The sequence below is a fragment of the Schistocerca americana genome, chromosome 3, assembly GCF_021461395.2.
Source record: "Schistocerca americana isolate TAMUIC-IGC-003095 chromosome 3, iqSchAmer2.1, whole genome shotgun sequence".
Lineage (NCBI taxonomy): Eukaryota > Metazoa > Arthropoda > Insecta > Orthoptera > Acrididae > Schistocerca > Schistocerca americana.
The window spans coordinates 518,348,890-518,367,566 of record NC_060121.1 but is presented as its reverse complement, the minus strand read 5'-3'; the positions used below and the strand labels follow the sequence as shown (position 1 = coordinate 518,367,566).

Sequence of the window (18,677 nt, the reverse complement as noted above, 5' to 3'; positions counted from 1 at the left end):
AGAGCAATGGAAGGGGGACAATAGTTGCGCGACAAAGCCCTTGGGCGTGACAGAGGGAGATCGATCGGGACCATTGGCTCTGTCGGCGCGCCACATATCGGGGCAGAGAGACCACACCGGGCCCGGGTTTCTCCTATTCTAGTACATCCCTTTTGTACTGTTTCAAGGGAGACACTATTAAAAACGCAGCGCATCAAAACCAGACAAATTGTTGTTATAATTAGTGAGTGTGTATCATTCATAACTTTAACTAAGTCCAACACTGGGAACGACAAAGCAAATTCTTTTAGATAGCTACTGCGTCTGAAATGTGGGCACGATATCTTTTCACGTAAATTTGGTCAAGAACTATCAATTCTGTGTGGTAGTACCGCAGGTGATAATCATTAGCATAGCGATCAAAGATGGTACTATACCGCCTCACAACAATTAGCGCTACTCTCTGTATGCAGATAAGCAGACTTCAAATATTGGTACATTCTAATTTAATGACCTAGTTTTCTATTTAATGAATATTAATAGGTTTTGATTGTTTTCAGATTAAGGCACTTACGGTTTTCCTTCATTCGTAAACATATCCTATAATTGGCGGTGACTTACTTCCGTCGTAATTTTTGAAATTCAAAGATATTAAACTTTCACTTCTTGAGAATTCGTTGTTTAGACGTTCCTTTATATGGTTGATGAATTCTCATTATAATACGATAATTCATTGGTAAATGGCTCTGAGTACTATGGGACTTAACTGCTGAGAGCATCAGTCCCCTAGAACTTAGAACTACTTAAACCTAACTAACCTAAGGATATCACATACACCCATGCCCGAGGCAGGATTCGAACCTGCGACCATAGCGGTCTCGCGGTTCCAAACTGTAGCGCCTAGAACCGCTCGGCCACTCCGGCCGGCTCATTGATAATAAATACTCAGGATGCTATCTACTTTCAAAAAGGCATGAACACTATTATTACGTTCTTCATAAACGTCCTTACACTAGTTTATTGTCCATAAATTACAAGGCACGCCACATATTATGTAACTTGAAAGCAAATAAACACATCAAAAAAAGTTTTGCATCACCTCGGTTCCGAGAGCTCCGGAACCTGTACAGAAATTGGAATAGAGGTCAACATAAACGTCATTTCCGCCATTTTATTGCTCATGAATACCACTTATTGCATGTTGTACCACCACACAGTGAGACCATCAGAGGTGGTGGTCCAGACTGCTGTACACACCGGTAGCTCTAATATCCAGTAGCACGTCATCTTGCATTGATGTATGCCTGTATTGGTCGGGACATACTATCCACAAGTTCAGCAAGGCACTGTTGGTCCAGATTGTCAAATTTTCTCAACGGCGTTTCGCCGTAGATCCCTCACTGTGGTTGGTGGGTCACGTCGTCCATAAATAATCCTTTTCAGTCTATCCCAGGCGTCTTCGACAGGGTTCATGTCTGGAAAACATGTTGGCCACTCTAGTCGAGCGATGTCGTTATCCTGAAGGAAGTCATTCACAAGATGTGCACGATAGGTGCGCGAATTGTAATCCATGCAGACGAATGCCTCGCTACTATGCTGCCGATATGGTTGCACCATCGGTCAGAGGACGGCTTTCACGTATCGTACAGCTGTTACGGCACCTTCCATGACCACCAGCGGCGTACGTCGGCCCCACATAATGCCACCCCAAAACATCAGGGAAGCTCTACTTTGCTCCACTCGCTGGACAGCGTGTCTAAGGCTTTCAGTCTGACCGGGTTGCCTCCAAACACGTCTCCGACGTATGACAGTCCATTTGACGGTTCTGCAGTCACATGTTTCCATACCGAAAGATGAACTAATGTTCACAGTTCTGCTGCCACATGTTGACAGCCAATTCGAACTGAACGTTCGGCATTCAGATTCGACCCCACAGTCGATTACGCCAAGAATGTATTGGTCGACTTTGGAACAATGAACGATGCTTGTTAACATTTCAATGCTTTGATGGTTAACTGTTTTGTTTCAGATCAGACAAATTCAAGGAAATATTCAGTTGGAGGAACCCGTCGTCGATAAATTGATTGACTGACAGACAGATAACGTCCAGCCTAAGCTACTGGGGATACAGACATACTGGACGATAACACCGTGTGATAAACCGGCTGCGAGAAAGAACATGCTAAGCTGAAAACAGAAAAGTTGTATTTTTGGATAACTTTATAGTCCTTCTTGTTCATAGACTGAAACTGTCATTAAAGCTACTATAGTCCTGGGGCAGATCTCCATGTCGTTGACATAATGGCCATGCAGGAGTTGAGGCATATTTGCGACAACCACAGTATGCAAGATCTAAAAGAACAGTCCATGCAGTGACTCGTGTCCGACACATTTCCCCAGTCCGCGTATATGCTTTCCTTACCTCTTCACTGGCCCACAGCGCCACAAGTGGCGTTCAGTCTTATAATGGGTAGTGGTCATAATTTTCAGCTCATTTTTGTATAAACCGAAAGTTAAAAAAAAGTTTATTAATAATTGCACTTTTAATGAAGTGTCCGAATGTCTATGAGGAGTGACAACAATACCTTTCGCAAGAGCCAAAACTAGCCGAAGGTATTCTTTTTGGACACTAGGGTCTGGAACCTAGTCGATGTTCTAACTCATCCCAAACATGTTACGTTGGGTTCAGGTCGGGATTTTCGGCAGGCCAATCCTCTTCAGGAATATAATTGTCCACAAACCACTGGCTTACAGATGCTGGCTTATGACAGGAGGCTTTGTCATCCTGATACAAACCATCTTCGTCTCCAAATTGTGCCTATACTGAACGCAGCACACAATACTGCAAAATGTATGTATATGCTACCGCATTTTGCCTATTACTAAACGCAATAAGGGGACCACCCCATAATAGCGAAAAATGGCTGCATACCGTAACATCACCTCATCCATGCTTCACTGTTGGCACTATACATGTTGGCAAGTAAAGTTCTCCAGTCATTCATTAAACCCCAACACCTCCATCGGAATGACAAATGGTATAGCGTCACCCATCTCCCAAAATCACGTGTTTCCAGCCATGCAATGTCCGATGATGTTGCTGTTTACACTACCTTAAGCATTGCTTTGCACTTACTGCAGTTCGTTGGTTGGTTGGCTGGTTTGGGGAAGGAGACCAGACAGCGAGGTCATCGGTCTCATCGGATTAGGGAAGGACGGGGAAGGAAGTCGGCCGTGCCCTTTGAAAGGAACCATCCCGGCGTTTGCCTGGAGCGATTTAGGGAAATCACGGAAAACCTAAATCAGGATGGCCGGACACGGGATTGAACCGTCGTCGTCCCGAATGCGACTTCAGTGTTTTGCACTTATTATGGAAATGTGTGTCTTGTGAGGACCTGTTCGACTATTGTAAACCATTATTTTTAAGTTCCTACGCATAGTCATTGCTCAATGGACTATTAGTAGCAATTTAGAAGTCACAACCACCCTCCGCAATGCATAAAAATAGTGGGATCCCCTCCCCTCTTTCCTCCCCCCCCCCACTTCCCCCCCCCCCCCCCCCCACCCACCGTTGCGTATCTCTTCCTCCTTCTCCCCACTCCCTGCACATCACTGATGCCAAACTCTCTCTATCCATATCCTTCTCCCTCATCTCTCTCTTCGTCTCCTGCTCCCCCGCTCTCTCTGACCATATTTATTGTTATTGCAAATTGAACTTTGATTGGGAATAGATGTTCCAAATGAGTAGATAGACTGGTGGGATTCATTAGTAGGAGAGACCTTTCCAGCTGCTAGGTACGTGACGATAGTAGCTTTAATGACAGTTTAAAAAATCTATGAACAAGTAGGATTATAAAATAATCCAAAAACACAACTTTCCTGATTTCAGCTTAGCACGTTCCTTCTCGCAGCCGGTTTAACACTCTGTGTTTATCGTCCAGTATGTCTGTATCTCCAGTAGCTTAGGCTGGACGTTATATGTCTGTCAGTATTCCAAATGTAAATAGCCTATAAAATGAAGATACAGTATATTTATAATAATGAAAACTTAATCTAAAGTTGTTTATGACGCTAGAGGCATTCATTGTTTTTGAATTGTCATGATTGCGACAGTAAATTGACCTCGATATTTTGTAAGCGACAACAGTACTTGCCTTAAGTAAATTAGGAACACTACGTGAAACGTAAGTGAATGGTGGGTCGCATATTTCACACTAGCTATTGCCGAATGTGGGAGAGCTTCCCAAATCACATCAAAAGCTCACAAGAACATACTGTAAGGGAATAACATGAGTGAATTGGATCTGTATTCCTGTAACACTGTCATAATCTAATTACTTCGTCGCATGACTCAGGTGGACTTTCTTTGTGTTTGTGTTGCAGGTCACGCCCATCTGACGGACTTCAACATCGCCACCGTCCTCGAGCCTGGCCAGCTGGCGACATCCATGTCGGGCACCAAGCCGTACATGGGTTAGTAGGCCGTTGATGTGCGCTTGCGGATGCGTGCGTGTGGGTGTGCATGTGCAAAGATATGAGTAAAGGAAGAGACTGGTGGGCGTGTGAGTGTGTGGCATATACTGCATGAACCTGGGCATCCTACATGTCAACAAGGTCGTATCGACGCCGAAGTTGCTCAGTTAAAGTCTGGGTCGTAATCAAGCCCCATAATCCGATTGCTAGGACCAATGACAGGTGAAGGTTATGTGGACATTCTCCCATAGCGTCTGTATCTATTTTGACATTAGAGTACCCTGATGAAAAGGTCATGTCATGCGACAGGTAACTGCTCTTTGGTTACAAGCATGAGACCTGAACAACAGTCTAGAGAATAATTCACGACCATTCCTTGGCCGACAAGATCACCGACTAATTTGTCAGTATAATATAAATCGTTAGATTCCCAGTCTTTTATTGTAGAAAGCAAAATGAGATAGTTCCAGAAGAAACTGACATATTCAACGTAACTAACAACAAATATTTTAATTGCTATGTCGTATCCACGAGGTTTTACGTGGAATTACAGTTTTTTTTAAGTCGTATGAAGTGATGAAATGTAATTAGTATCTGAAGGAATAAAAATGGTTTAAATGGCTCTGAGCACTGTGCGACTTAACTGCTGAGTTCATCAGTCGCCTAGAACTTAGAACTAATTAAACCTAACTAACCTAAGGACATCACACACATCCATGCCCGAGGCAGGATTCGAACCTGCGACCGTAGCGGTCGCTCGGCTCCAGACTGTAGCGCCTAGAACCACACGGCCACTCTGGTCGGCTTTGAAGGAATAGGTCTCGTAACTGTGACAACAACGCCTCAGCTGTTAACATAGTAAATAGGTGCATCTGAGGAATCTGATATACTGTACGGTATTATATCGTCAACAATAAACGTTCCCCAACTCCATTACATAATTACGTGGCAAAGGCATATTTGTGAGAAATTTCGAAGGTTTCCAAAGATTTCCATACTTTATAGGTGTTTTGCATGACCTATTTCGTAATGAATCGGTGTTTGTGGTTAACACTTACTGTAAATAAGTAAGATATAGTGCCACATTATTTCTCTTCTCTAATTGGTGTGTATATTGCTTACGCGGTATCGTAAGTTAACGCTACTGTCGAATTTTCGTAGTGACCATAATCCGAGAAACTTTTCAGAGAAGCACTAAAACTTGGACCAATTTTTCTGTTGTCGTAGTAAATGTCTCGTTAGTTGCAAAAGGCTACTGGGAATAGCGAAATTGCAGTATATCAGACGCATAAATAAAAAAAAGTCAACAAGCTTAGTATAAAGTTATTTGTTCCCTGTTCTGAAAAACACTGCAGCAGGCGTAAGTTATTTTTTTACTTCTCCGTAAAATATTGCACCGGATATAAGGTAGCCCCATTCCGTTTGTTTTTCTCTGGCAAGGGATGACTTGGTTCTGTGCGCAAACAGCTATTATATCTCCCTGACTGCTCTAAAGTTATTAGAAGCTGCTGCGAGTGGGTGAGTTGAGAGGGCTACCAACAGCTGTGTACCAGAAATACCAAACGTACCTCAAATACTACCATCATCTGTGGATATTGTCTCGCCTGTAGTAAATACAGAACCCATCATTACACGTTTACTTTACTGTGAGTGGCGTGTAAATGGTAGGTCTAAGCGTCCTGTACAGAGGAGACAGAGATCAGGGAGAACGCAGGATGCTGCACCCATCCAGCTAACAGGTTTTACATCTACAACTACATGGAAACTCTGCAAATCACACTTAAGTGCTTCGCAGAGGGTTCATCGAAACACCTTCACAATAATTCTGTATTATTCCAATCTCGAGCAACGCCCGGAGAAAACGACCACCTATATCTTTCAATGCGAACTCTGATTTCCCTTATTTTGTTATGATGATCGTTTCTCCCTACGCAGGTCGACGTCAACAAAATACGTATTTTTACACTCTGAGGAGAAAGCTGGTGATTGAGATTTCATGAGAACATTCCGCTTCAACCAAAAACCCCGTTGTTTTAATCATGTGCACCCCAAATCCCGTATATGTTACTGACACTTCCTCCCCTATTTCGCGGCAATACAAAACGTGCTACTTTTCTTTGAATTTTTCGACGTACTCCTTTAATCCTATCTGATAAGAATTCCAGACCGCGTAGCAGCACTTCAAAACAGGACTGACAAGCATAAAGTGGACAGTCTATTTAGTAGATATGTTACATTTTCTATGTGTTGTGTTGATAAAACGCAGTCTTTTTTTTTTTTTTTGCTTTCCCCACAGCATCTTCTATGTGTTCTTTCTAGTTTAAGTTGTTCGTAATTGTAATTCCTAGGTATTTAGTAGAATTTACGGCCTTTAGATTTCACTGATTTATCGTGTAACAGAAGTTTAATGGATTCCATTTAGCACTCATGTGGATGACCTCACACTTTTCATTATTTAACCTCAACTGCCAATTATATCTCATACAGATATCGTTTCCAAATCGTTTTGCGATTTGTTTTGATATTCTACTGACTTTACTAGACGATAAACGATAGTATCATCTGCAAGAAACCTGAGACGGCTGCTGAGATATTCTCCAAAATCCTTTATATAGATAAAAAAAACAGCAGAGGCCTATAACACTACCTTTGGGAACGCCAGAAATCACTTCTGTTTCACTCGATGACTTTCCGCCAGTTACTGCGAACTGTGATCACTCTGACAGGAAAACACGAATCCATTCACATAACTGAGGCGATACTCCATAAGCACACAATTCCACTACAAGCCGTTTGTGTAGTAGAGTGTCAAAAGCCTTCTGGAGATCTACAAACACAGAATCAATTTGAAATCCCTTATCATTAGCAGTCAGCACTTGGTGTGAGTAAAGTTGTGTTTCACAAGGGCGATGTTTTCTAAATCCTTGGTTCAAATGGCTCTGAGCACTAAGGGACTTAACATCTGTGGACATCAGTCCCCTAGAACTTAGAACTATTTAAACCTAACTAACCTAAGGACATCACACACATCCATGCCCGAGGCAGGATTCGAACCTGCGACCGTAGCGGTCACGCGGTTCCAGACTGAATCGCCTAGAACCGCACGGCCACACCGGCTGGCTCTAAATCCTTGTTGACTGTGTGTCAAGGTGCTGTATTTCACTGAAACCGAAATAGGCCAGCCGGTCGCGGTGGTCTAGAGGTTATGGCACTGCAGTCCGGAACCGCGGGACTGCTACGTCGCAGGTTCGAATCCTGCCTCGGGCATGGGTGTGTGTGATGTCCTTAGGTTAGTTAGGTTTAAGTAGTTCTAAGTTCTAGGGGACTTATGACCTAAGATGTTGAGTCCCATAGTGCTCAGAGCCATTTTTTTTCGAAATAGGCCAGTATACTCGCTTCCCCCCCGTTGGGAAATCTGCTTTGTCCTGTGTCCTGTGTCAAGCGGAAACGAACACAAAGGGCCTATCCCTTTGTGTTCGCCGTCCCTTGATGCAGGTCTTTCAATCGGTGTAATCCAAACACGCGGCGAATAATGGTACCCCTTAGAGAAATGGCAGCAAGGGATGGGGAGGTACGTCAGATTTACTCAGAGTATACTCTTGAAGGTATCATTCAGGATGTCGAAAACTCTATTACGGCAGCCATTGGAGGAACAGGGGCCACCAGTTGCAAATTGTTGCGCAGGTTGGAACAAACGGTACCAAGAATCTGGGCTCTGAGGTCATACTTGGATCATACTAGCAACTAGCAAAGGAGGTTAAGAATACCAGCGTTGCTCATGGAGGTTAGGAAAGCTCACAGTTTGGAAATATTCTCCCCAAGACAGATCTTGAACCATGATTCTGAGTCGAGAGGAAGGCTAAACAGAGACTATGAAGGTTCTGTGACAAGCTAGGCTTTGACTTACTTGATTTGCACCACAGGGCTGACAGTTGCAGGATCTACATCTCCATCCACATATATACTCCTCAAGCCGCCATACGGTGCATGGCGGAGGGTACATAATGAGTTATGACAGCGAACCAATAGTTCTGTACTGACAGGTTACTCTGTAACTGCATATATGATCTGAAGATGGGCAGCTAGCATGAAACCGCTTATTGAAAATAAAAAATAGCGATCAAAAACTGAAATGCCATATTTTTATTCAAAGAATGATCGCGGCAATCCCAGTAAGACAATCATGTATAGTTTTGATAAACCTTCCCGTATACCACAACGTGATGAACAAATAGCCATAAACTGCGTCTCACACAGTCCGCCAAGTCACTGATGTGTATGGAGAACAATAGCGGCCTATAACACTTCTCTGGGACACTCCTGACGATACCCTCTTGTCTCATGAACACTTGCTGTAGACGACATCTACTGATTCCATTACTTAAAAAGTATTCGAACAACTCATATATTTGAGAACCTAATCCAGATGCTCGGATCTTCGTCAACAGTTTGCAGTGGGACACCGTGCCAAATGCTTTTCGGAAATCTAGGAATATGGAATTTGCCTGCTGCCCTCCATTCACGATTTGTAGGATACCCTGTGAGAAACGGGAAAACTGAGTGTCACACGATCGATGTTAGCTAATTCATGGACAGAAGCTTATCTATCGCAAGGAAATGTATTGAATTCGAACTCAGAATGTGTTCAAGAATTCAGCAGCAGACCGATGTTAATGATACTGATCTGTAGGCCGAGCGGTTCTACGCGCTACAGTCTGGAACCGCGCGACCGCTACGGTCGCAGGTTCGAATCCTGCCTCGGGCATGGATGTGTGTGGTGTCCTTAGGTTAGTTAGGTTTAATTAGTTCTAAGTTCTAGGGGACTGATGACCACAGCAGTTAAGTTCCATAGTGCTCAGAACCATTTGAACCATTTTTTGAACTAATCTGTAATTTTCCGGCTCAGTTCTTTTACCTTTCATACGTACAAGAGTCACCTGCGCTTTCTCCATTTGCTTGGGACCTCGCTCTGAGCGATGAGCGAAATAGAGGCAAGCTATGTAAGCGACCAGTCCTGCAGAGTACTTTGTCTAAAACCGAATAGGGATTTCATCTGACTTTGTAACTCATCCGTTTTCAACTCTATGAGTCGCGTTTTCTGCGCCACCGATACCTATTTATACTTCCTCTGTGGGGGAGTCTGAGTGTTGTTCAAACGACGGTTTGTTTATGTTTCTACGATTCTCCATTATGAATGGTTTCTTAAATTTGAAATTTAAAACTTCAGATTTCCTCTTCTATTGCTACCCTGGACTGGTCGACGAGTAACAGGGTAGAAGACGACGACCAGCTTAGTGATTTTACGTATGGCCATAATTTTCTTGGGCTCTCGCAAGATCAAGATGGCGGTGGAAGTTGTACGCTTCGGGCATTGATCCTCTTACTGACACACGGATCTACACTAACTTCTGCCTGTCGACATTTGCGCGTACATTTTTGAACAGAGAGTACAACACTCTCTTTCCTCAGCATTTTCTGAATTTCAATATTGAACCACAGAGACTCTTTTTCCACCCTTAAGCCACTTATCTGGCATACTCGTCACCAGAGGGCAATTCACACTTTGCTTAAACTTTGCATGATACTGGAGCCAGACGATGTCCATTCATTGCGTAAGTGGGATGCTAACAATTGCTTATCTGCTTTTACTAGCATGAATACGATCCTGGATTTCTTGATCGATGTATTAACTGTAGCAACTATCGTCGCTATGATGAAACCATGATCACTAACCAAATGTTCAAATGTGTGTGAATTACAGTGGGACCAAGCTGATGAGGTCATTGGTCCATAGAGTTACACAGTACTTAAGCTAACTTACGATAGCGACAACACACACACGCATGCCCAATGGAGGACTCGAAACTCCGGCGGGAGTGGCCGCCCGCTCCGTGGCGGATCACTAATCCCTGTCTCTATATTGACACCGTCAATAAGGTCGGGCTTGTTTGTAGCTAGAAGGTCTAATATACTTCCATTGCGTGTGGGTTGTCTTACTAGCTGTACAAGGAAGCTTTCGAAAAGTGTTCGAAAGTACTTCACAAGACTGTGTATCCGTACCACGTGTAGTGAATCCATAGTTACCCCAGTCTATACACGGTAGATTCAACTCGCCTCCAGCTTATGCTGCACGATCGGAGTACTTCCGCGCTACTGGCCGTAGAGTTTTCTTGAATGATTTTACAACGGTTTTGGTGGAATCAAGTGGCTGGTAAAAACATCCAATAATTAACTTGAGCTGACCTAGACCTCATACTCGGTAACAAATAACTCAATTTCGACTTCGATTGACATAATATCGTGTCGTCAGCAATAAACAGTCCTCCCTCCTATGGCGTCTAACCAGTCTTTCCGATAGATTTCCCAAGCCTCTAGAAATATTTCGAAACTTTCTAATTCCGTTATCGGCCAGCTGCGGTTCAAATAATAATTTCAGAGCAACAACTTCCCTGGAGGGCAATAAGTTCAGGAACTTTGTTACGAATACTTCGACAATTTACGTTAAAATTCTGACGGCCGAAGTATCTCTATTTTGTACGTAGTCAGATTTTTCTCTCTGCAAATCGACTGGCGAGCGATCATAAGAGAAATTCAAACTATGCCTCTCCTAAAAAACCCCCATCTGCAGCCCGAGTAGCCGGTTTCTTTGTGTGGTGACAGCTGACCTATCTAGAGAAATCCTACAACACTCGACCCCATATTTAAAGTCCAGAAATCTGCAGCCGCAATCATCACAGAGTCGACGGAGCCTGTGGCTGGGACCCTCAACTCGGCTCCGAACCAAATAACCTCGATCAACTCTTGGTACGATGCTACAAATTGCAAGCTTTTCTTGCACCCCACGAGTGAAGCCAACAATCATGGCCACTTTCACAAGCCACCCGTAGAAACTTAGGGTGGCATCAGCAAAGTGCCAGAGGCCAGTGGTGTCTACACGAACAAAAATTTGCTTCGCCCTGTACATGCGAAGTCCTTTGACTTGCAGGCAAATCGAGGGTCTCAACCACATACACATCTCAACAGAGGCCACCCAGTAGACATACCGATGCACACTGGAATTCTTTCCAGTCATAGACGCTATTTCTCTAAGAGGCTCCACAATGTGCCTAACATTGGAACTCCCAGTAACTACTAAAAGCCTCCAGCCGTGTGCCTGATAGTACGCTCCTGAAGGGACGGCCAACTGTGCACCTACAGAGCGAATGGGCGAGGATAAGCGATCAGCCTCGACAGTGGCTCTCCTCCATGAGCGACACGGCCGCCTAAACTGCCATTCACCCTGCTCGAAGGTGTCCCGACAGCAGAACCCGTGGGCGAAACAAACGACACCTGTGGTGTTCCATGCGGCACACCAGTTTCTCCTCTGCCGCCACACCCCGAGGCAACAGCTTGCAGACGGCTGACCGTGGCGATAAGCGTTTTCAGCTGTTGATGATCTGCAGCCAGCTTCTCGTGCTTCTAAACACAACACGCACACGCTCTATCCATCCTACTACCACTAGCTTAAGAACTGAACTATGGAAAAAAACAGAAAAAGCTAAGAATGTAATTTCAAAAGGTTCTGGTGTTTTACCAATGAAGGCTAATGACCGATCGAGCTGTAATAAGTGATTACTAGCCAACTGAAACAAACAGATGACCACTGCCCTGCAGAATGCGTGAATGTACACGTTAGTGTTACTAAAATGGATGAATACACCTCTCAAATACAAAAAGTACCCAGTGAATTTAAGAATTAAACAAAGCCATTAACCAATAATTGCAAAGTATTTAATTATACTATGAAAACAAACAGAGAAGCTACGTATGTGACTTACTGGTCTCCTGCAGTTTCACCAGCGAAAGCTGACGGCCTAAATGGGTCAGGTGTGAACTACACGTTAGAGGCATAGAGATTAGGCGTCCCTCCATCCGATGAAATAACGATAGCTGTAGGAAACACGGAAGACACGGTGTAAGATCCAAATCGATACTCCTTCCCCCTATCCGTAGGTGATAATGTTAAAATCCTAGAGATTAACTGCCGAAGCATCCGCAGCACAATGTTAGAGTTTGAAGCGTTCCAAAAAATCAATGCAGCTCACGTAATACTAGAAAGCACAAAGGTCTAATTAAAACCTTAAGTTGACAGAAGTGAGATCTTGGCTGGTTCAAATGGCTCTGAGCACTATGGGACTTAATAGCTGTGGTCATCAGTCCCCTAGAACTTAGAACTACTTAAACCTAACTAACCTAAGGACATCACACACATCCATGCCCGAGGCAGGATTCGGACCTGCGACCGTAGCAGTCGCGCGGTTCCGGACTACGCGCCTAGAACCACGAGACCACCGCGGCCGGCAAGTGAGATCTTTGCGGAAAATTTAAGTATATACCAAAAGCATAGGGAAATGGGAAGTGAGGTGGTGTATTTGTTGCAAACAGGCAAAAAACTATAATCCATCGAGATGGATACTGAAACTGCATATAAGTCCCCCAGGAGACATCAAATACATTACATCTAATGAAAACATCGGTCCTGACCTGTTTAAGGATGTCTAATTCGAAACTGGTATCAGCGCCCGTGAGGCAGTTGTAGCAATAATGAATACGAAAGTACGAATGCCAATTAAAACATGTAGAAAGATATATATTTTCACATATCCTTCTGACATCGTCAGAGTGGAGGCGATCAGTAGTTTTATGAGCACTGAATAAATTTCAATCTATGTTCACGTCATTACACAGTCTCCTCCTTCGGTACAGTAGATCCGATAAAGAGAACAGAGGACTGCCGAAACCGATCATCTATATGAATAAATAATTTAGCGATCTTGGTAGTTAAAAATCTATCCAGTGTTCATAAACGTGTTCGGTAAACAAGATATACAATCAGAAGTGTGATATCTCACTGACGAACATGAAACTCTTAGCTCTGGGCAGAAGAGTGTAGAGGAACTATGGGTCAGTTTTGAAACAATAGTTGACCATGTACTGGATAGATACGTGGTCAATAGAACACTTCATGATGGAGGAGATCCTCCATGGTATGCAACCGCTGTAAAGAAACTTCTAAGGACATAGAGCTCCACATAATGGGTATAAAACTAAGCATACGGCTATAGATACATAGATGCTGAATGAAACGTGTTTGGTGGTCGAAAGAGCATTGCGTAAAGGCTTTGACTGCTCTAGCAGAAATTGAAAAATCTTTCACAAAACCCAAAAAAATTATGATCGTATGTAAAGGCTGTCAGTGGCACCACAATTAATGTCTGGACAGTTATAGACGAGACTGGATATGAAACTGAAGGTAGCAAAGCAAAAACAGAAAAGCTTAAGTCTGTTTCCAGATGTTCCTTTACACAAAAAAAAAATCAGGAGTATTGCCTCAATTGAAGCCACTAGAACTGAAAAGATGAGTGAAATAGATATTAATGTCAGTGGCGTTCAGACACAGCTGGAATCGCTAAAACGGAACAAAGCTACAACGCACGATGGAAAGCCTATCCCGCTCTGTAACCAATTTGCGGCTGATTCATCCCCTCTTAGCTATAATCCGTCGTAGATCCCCCGAATAGAAACAAGAAGGGTAGCATAAGTGATCCACAAAACAATCGTCCAATATCGTTGACATCCTTTGATTGCAGAATATACTCTGAGCACAAACATAAATGAGGTATCTCGAACAGAACGACTTCCTCCTGGACACAAGCATGGATTTCGAAAACATAGATCATATAAAACCAAACTTGCACTTTTCTCACACGACATCTTGAAAGTCTTGGTTCAAGGCAGTCAAGTAGGTGCAGTATTTCTCGATTTCCAAAAAGCAGTTGACTCAATGCTACATCTACACTCACTATCCAAAGAGTGATCGTAAGTGGTATCGGGCTAAATTTGTGAATGGACTGAAGATATCTTGCTAGGGAGGACGCAGCGTGTTATCTTGTTTGGAGAATCATCGACAGATGTAGAAGTAGCATTGGGTGTACCCCAGGGAACTGTATTGTGACCATTGCTGTCCATGTTCTACATTAATGGCTTTGAGGACAAAATTAATAGCACCGTAATCTCAAACGATTTACACATGATGCATTTGTCTGTAACAAAGTACACTCTGATCGAAGCTACACAAATGTTAAGTCAGACATCGATAAGATTTAAAAGTGGTAGAAAGATTCACAATTTGCTTTAAACGTTCAGAAATTTAAAACTGTGCTCTTCACAAACCTAAAAAACATAGTACAATATGAATATATTATCTGTGAGCCAAAGCTATAATCGTTAAAGTCATAAAAATACGTGGATGTAACACTTAGTAGGGTCATGAAATGGGACGATCATACCGGATCAGTCTTGGGCAAAGCAGGCTCAGATTTTGGTTTACTGGCAGAATACTAGGGAAATGCAATCGTTCCACAAAGGAGATTTCTTATAAATCACTTGTGCGACTCATCCTAGAATACTGCTCAAGAGTGTGAGACCCGTGCCAAATAGGACTAACACGAGATACTTAACGTGTAAAGAGAAGGGGAGGACAATGGTCACAGGTTGGTTTGACGCGCGGGAGAATGGTCGCACTCGTTTAAAGAACTGAACTGGTAGACTCTTGAATGTAGGCGGATACTATCCTGCGAAAGTATACTAATTAATCTTCAAGAACCTCCTTTCAATTATGACCGTAGTAATATACTACAACCCTACAAAAAATGGTTCAAATGGCTCTGAGCACTATGGACTTAACATCTATGGTCATCAGTCCCCTAGGACTTAGAACTACTTAAACCTAACTAACCTAATGACATCACACAACACCCAGTCATCACGAGGCAGAGAAAATCCCTGACCCCGCTACAACCCTACAAATAAATCATATAGGTATCTTGAGGATAAGATTAGATTAATTTCAGCATACACCGAGGCAGTTACACAGTCATTCTTCTCGCACTCGATGCGTGAATGCAACGGGAAAATAGTCTTAATCACGTGTACAATGGGATGTATCGTTTTCCAAGCACTTCACAGCGCCTCACAGAGTATTGATTTAGATGTAGATTTAGTAGCGGGATACCATAGCATTGCGTTTGACCGCTCAAGCATTCTTGAATAATCAGTTCGTACACTTTTTGTAAGTCACTCGCACTCTGTTGTATGACCACTTGTCGATGTCATTTTGGAGGCTTTTAATTTGACTTGAGTGTACCTTACGGTACACCAAATAGCCGTGATTGCGAAAAAACTTCTTTGCCCTGCAAATTTAGTTTTTGCAGCTCCAGTTTGCTGATGTTATATAGATCTAGTGGGAGAGGGAATGCGACTAGAACGGGTATATAACGCCGAACTGGAAGCTGCTTTACTCTTCGAGAGTGTGACGAGTGATGAATACTCGTGGAGTGGTGGAATGTAACGCTGTTGCTATGGTTATTGTTGTCGTTGTTGTTGTGATCGTCACAGTCGTTGGTGGCGATGATGATGATGATGATGATGTTTATGACGAGAGTGGCGAGAGGGTGAAATCTGCTATCCACTAACCGTACACATATTTCGAATATCACCAGAGAAGCTACTTAGCTTATCCTTCCCATTTATTATATGTCACATGCCATTCCTCAGAGAGGAATTTAGCCCAGTGTATACCGTAAAGCAGCAAGATATAAATACCGATACCTGCACCTAAATTAATATTACGCATTCGCTGATTTCGATGTTGCTTACGCTGTCAGTCATTTGCATCGTTTATTCCAAGTAATTTATAGTTTATTCTTTGTATGCCGTTTGAAATATTTTGTAGTGACATGGCTTCCCAAAGGTTGTACATGGTTCACTAAATAGCCCTTGTACACGTGTCTGTTACAACACAACGTGCCAAGCGACAATTGTTACAGATCAACATCAATTTGCGGTAAGCAGAATAATGTTCTCCATAAAATTACACGTTGCTGGAGGAGCATTACTTAGCACCCTGACTTACAACTAACGTGCACGACTGACACATTTATGATAAAATAAGATGGGAAATCACAACAATACACAATTCACAATTAACTGACGGAAACAAGAGAGAACATAGCTCTACCCAGTGGCAACTAACGATTCCAATCTACCACTACTGAAATCATGCTTACTATATTCTTATCGGAAGTTGCGCTCCCTTTTTCAGTGACGTGGATTTACAGAACTTGAAACTTTTTCTGCTTAAGTCAAACAATTCAGACACGATAATTCTGGAGGACGTTCTGCTGACCAGAAAAATACAAAAGTGTAGAATGTAAGTAATGCCGCCCCACGGTTTGAGAAGTACAATACGACAGAAAAACTGTTACTCAACCCATTGTAGGCGTCTGCATTCCATTTCAGACAAATTAGAACAACAGTATAGCGCAATAATTTTTTTTTACGTGGATGGTTAGAAAGGACTGAAAGAACGTATAAAGAGAAAATAGTGAAACAGTGTGATCACAATTTCAATTGCTTTCGCTGTAAACCTCACCTAAGTTCTCGAAATGGTGCCCATGGCTCTTGAATTTCATCAACATGTGTTATCAGTATATCAAAACGATGTATGACTCGTATTTTCGTGACCATTTACCTTTGAAGAAGACTGGGAAGTTGCTCAGTCAATCGACCGTTTCAATTACAAATGTTTATACCATATGGTATAAACAAAGAATACAGCGTTTAATGATTATCTTGTTCTGAAATGCAGAATCCAGGTAAAGCTCATATTACGTGACTTTTTCTGAGCTCATGCCGATCATCCAAACGGCAACAAAACGAAGTGGGACAACAGGGTGCGTGGGCCAGTGTGGCTGAGCGGTTCTAGGCGCTTCAGTCTGGATCCGCGCGACCGCTAAGGTCGTAGGTTGGCATCCTGCCTCGGGCATGGATGTGTGTGATGTTCTTAGGTTAGTTAGGTTTAAGCAGTTGTAAGTTCTAGGGGACTGATGACCTCAGATGTTAAGTCCCATAGTGCTCAGAGCCATTTGAACCATTTGAACAACAGGGTGCACAACAAGTTTTGCCAGGACCAAGAAAGCAGGATCCTCTTATGGTGTTTCCGAAAAAGATAAATGTTAACAGATCGTGTCAGTACGCGTTCACACTTGGTTTAACTACTGATGTATAGCAAAAGAAGTTGCTGCACAAAGTTACTTATCTTCTTCTAGAGCACGACTATAGAACGCCATCTTTTAGGCTCCCTTCAGTTACACGAATTCAATCCTTACTGTCTTTTAAGGGGAGGGATGCATATTTTCAAAGATATTTTGATGTTTCGAGTTGCACAATCCATTCTGTACATAAAAATAAAAGATCATTAGGCGGCTACCGAGGTAGATAACAGATTTGACAGGTTCATCAGAACTTAGAATTTAGTCTGTTATGAATACGTTGTATTTCTGTGTTGCTGTTATTCGTCGTTCATCGTAAATTCAACTCTAATGCAAACCAGCACCTGCTCAGCACGTTCAGAGGCGGGTAGTCACTTAAGTGCACGTCCACCAGACGTTGCGACTCAACTGGAAATTGGTCCTGCTTCTTCACAAATTATTTCATTGTTTAATGGGTATGACAGTGTTTGGCTGCTTTACATGATTTTTGCCGATCAAATACTGGTGTTCTGGTGCACGACTGTTACGATAAGATAATGCCATAGCAGCAGCCTAACCCCTACCTGGTTGTGGTGCGGAGGGGGCGGGGGTCAGCGCAGGAGCACTTTGAGCCCCACGTCCCCTTTGTACGGAAGTGGTCGCAAACGGCCCTGCAACAGTGAACGAGAATTATCTCAGATGTAAACGACAGGTGAGTCCGGGCCAGTAGTATGCGGTCGTGTTTAGTTCGCATTAGCTTATGTTCAATAGTGTTCCACTGGTTGTGGTTGCTTTAGCGAGTCATCAAAGGAAATACGGGTCCTCTCGGCTTCGGCGCTAGCAGTACAGATAGCTTTCGTCTGCCGTCCGGTCTAGTTTGCTTTTTGTTGATGTGAGTTGCATGAGCGATAAAATGGTCAGAAGAGAAGTAATGTTGCCGATAGAGGAATATCAGCAAATGCCTGAGCCTTTAAAGAGTCGAAATCCCAAGTGTAAAACTGCTTGAAACGTCTGATTAATTAAAAGTGAGTTTATGTGTTAACCATTTAGGCGAGGAGGAGTTTAGAAAGGATTTGAAATCATATTTAAAGGCTGTTGTCAGTCGCTAAACTGCTCTCATCATGAAACACTGGGTGAGTATAGCCTGGGTAATTT

The 18,677-nt window shown here is 43.0% G+C and overlaps 1 protein-coding gene across 1 annotated transcript in view; it reads left to right on the top strand.

The window, feature by feature from the left end:
* The window catches only part of LOC124606990 (serine/threonine-protein kinase 32A), a 591,434-nt gene that overhangs the window by 496,187 nt on the left and 76,570 nt on the right, over positions 1-18,677 (top strand). Inside the window, exon 6 of the mRNA XM_047139129.1 lies at positions 4,363-4,452. Coding sequence (XP_046995085.1) covers positions 4,363-4,452 — 90 coding nt within the window. The remainder of the gene's footprint in view (positions 1-4,362; positions 4,453-18,677) is intronic.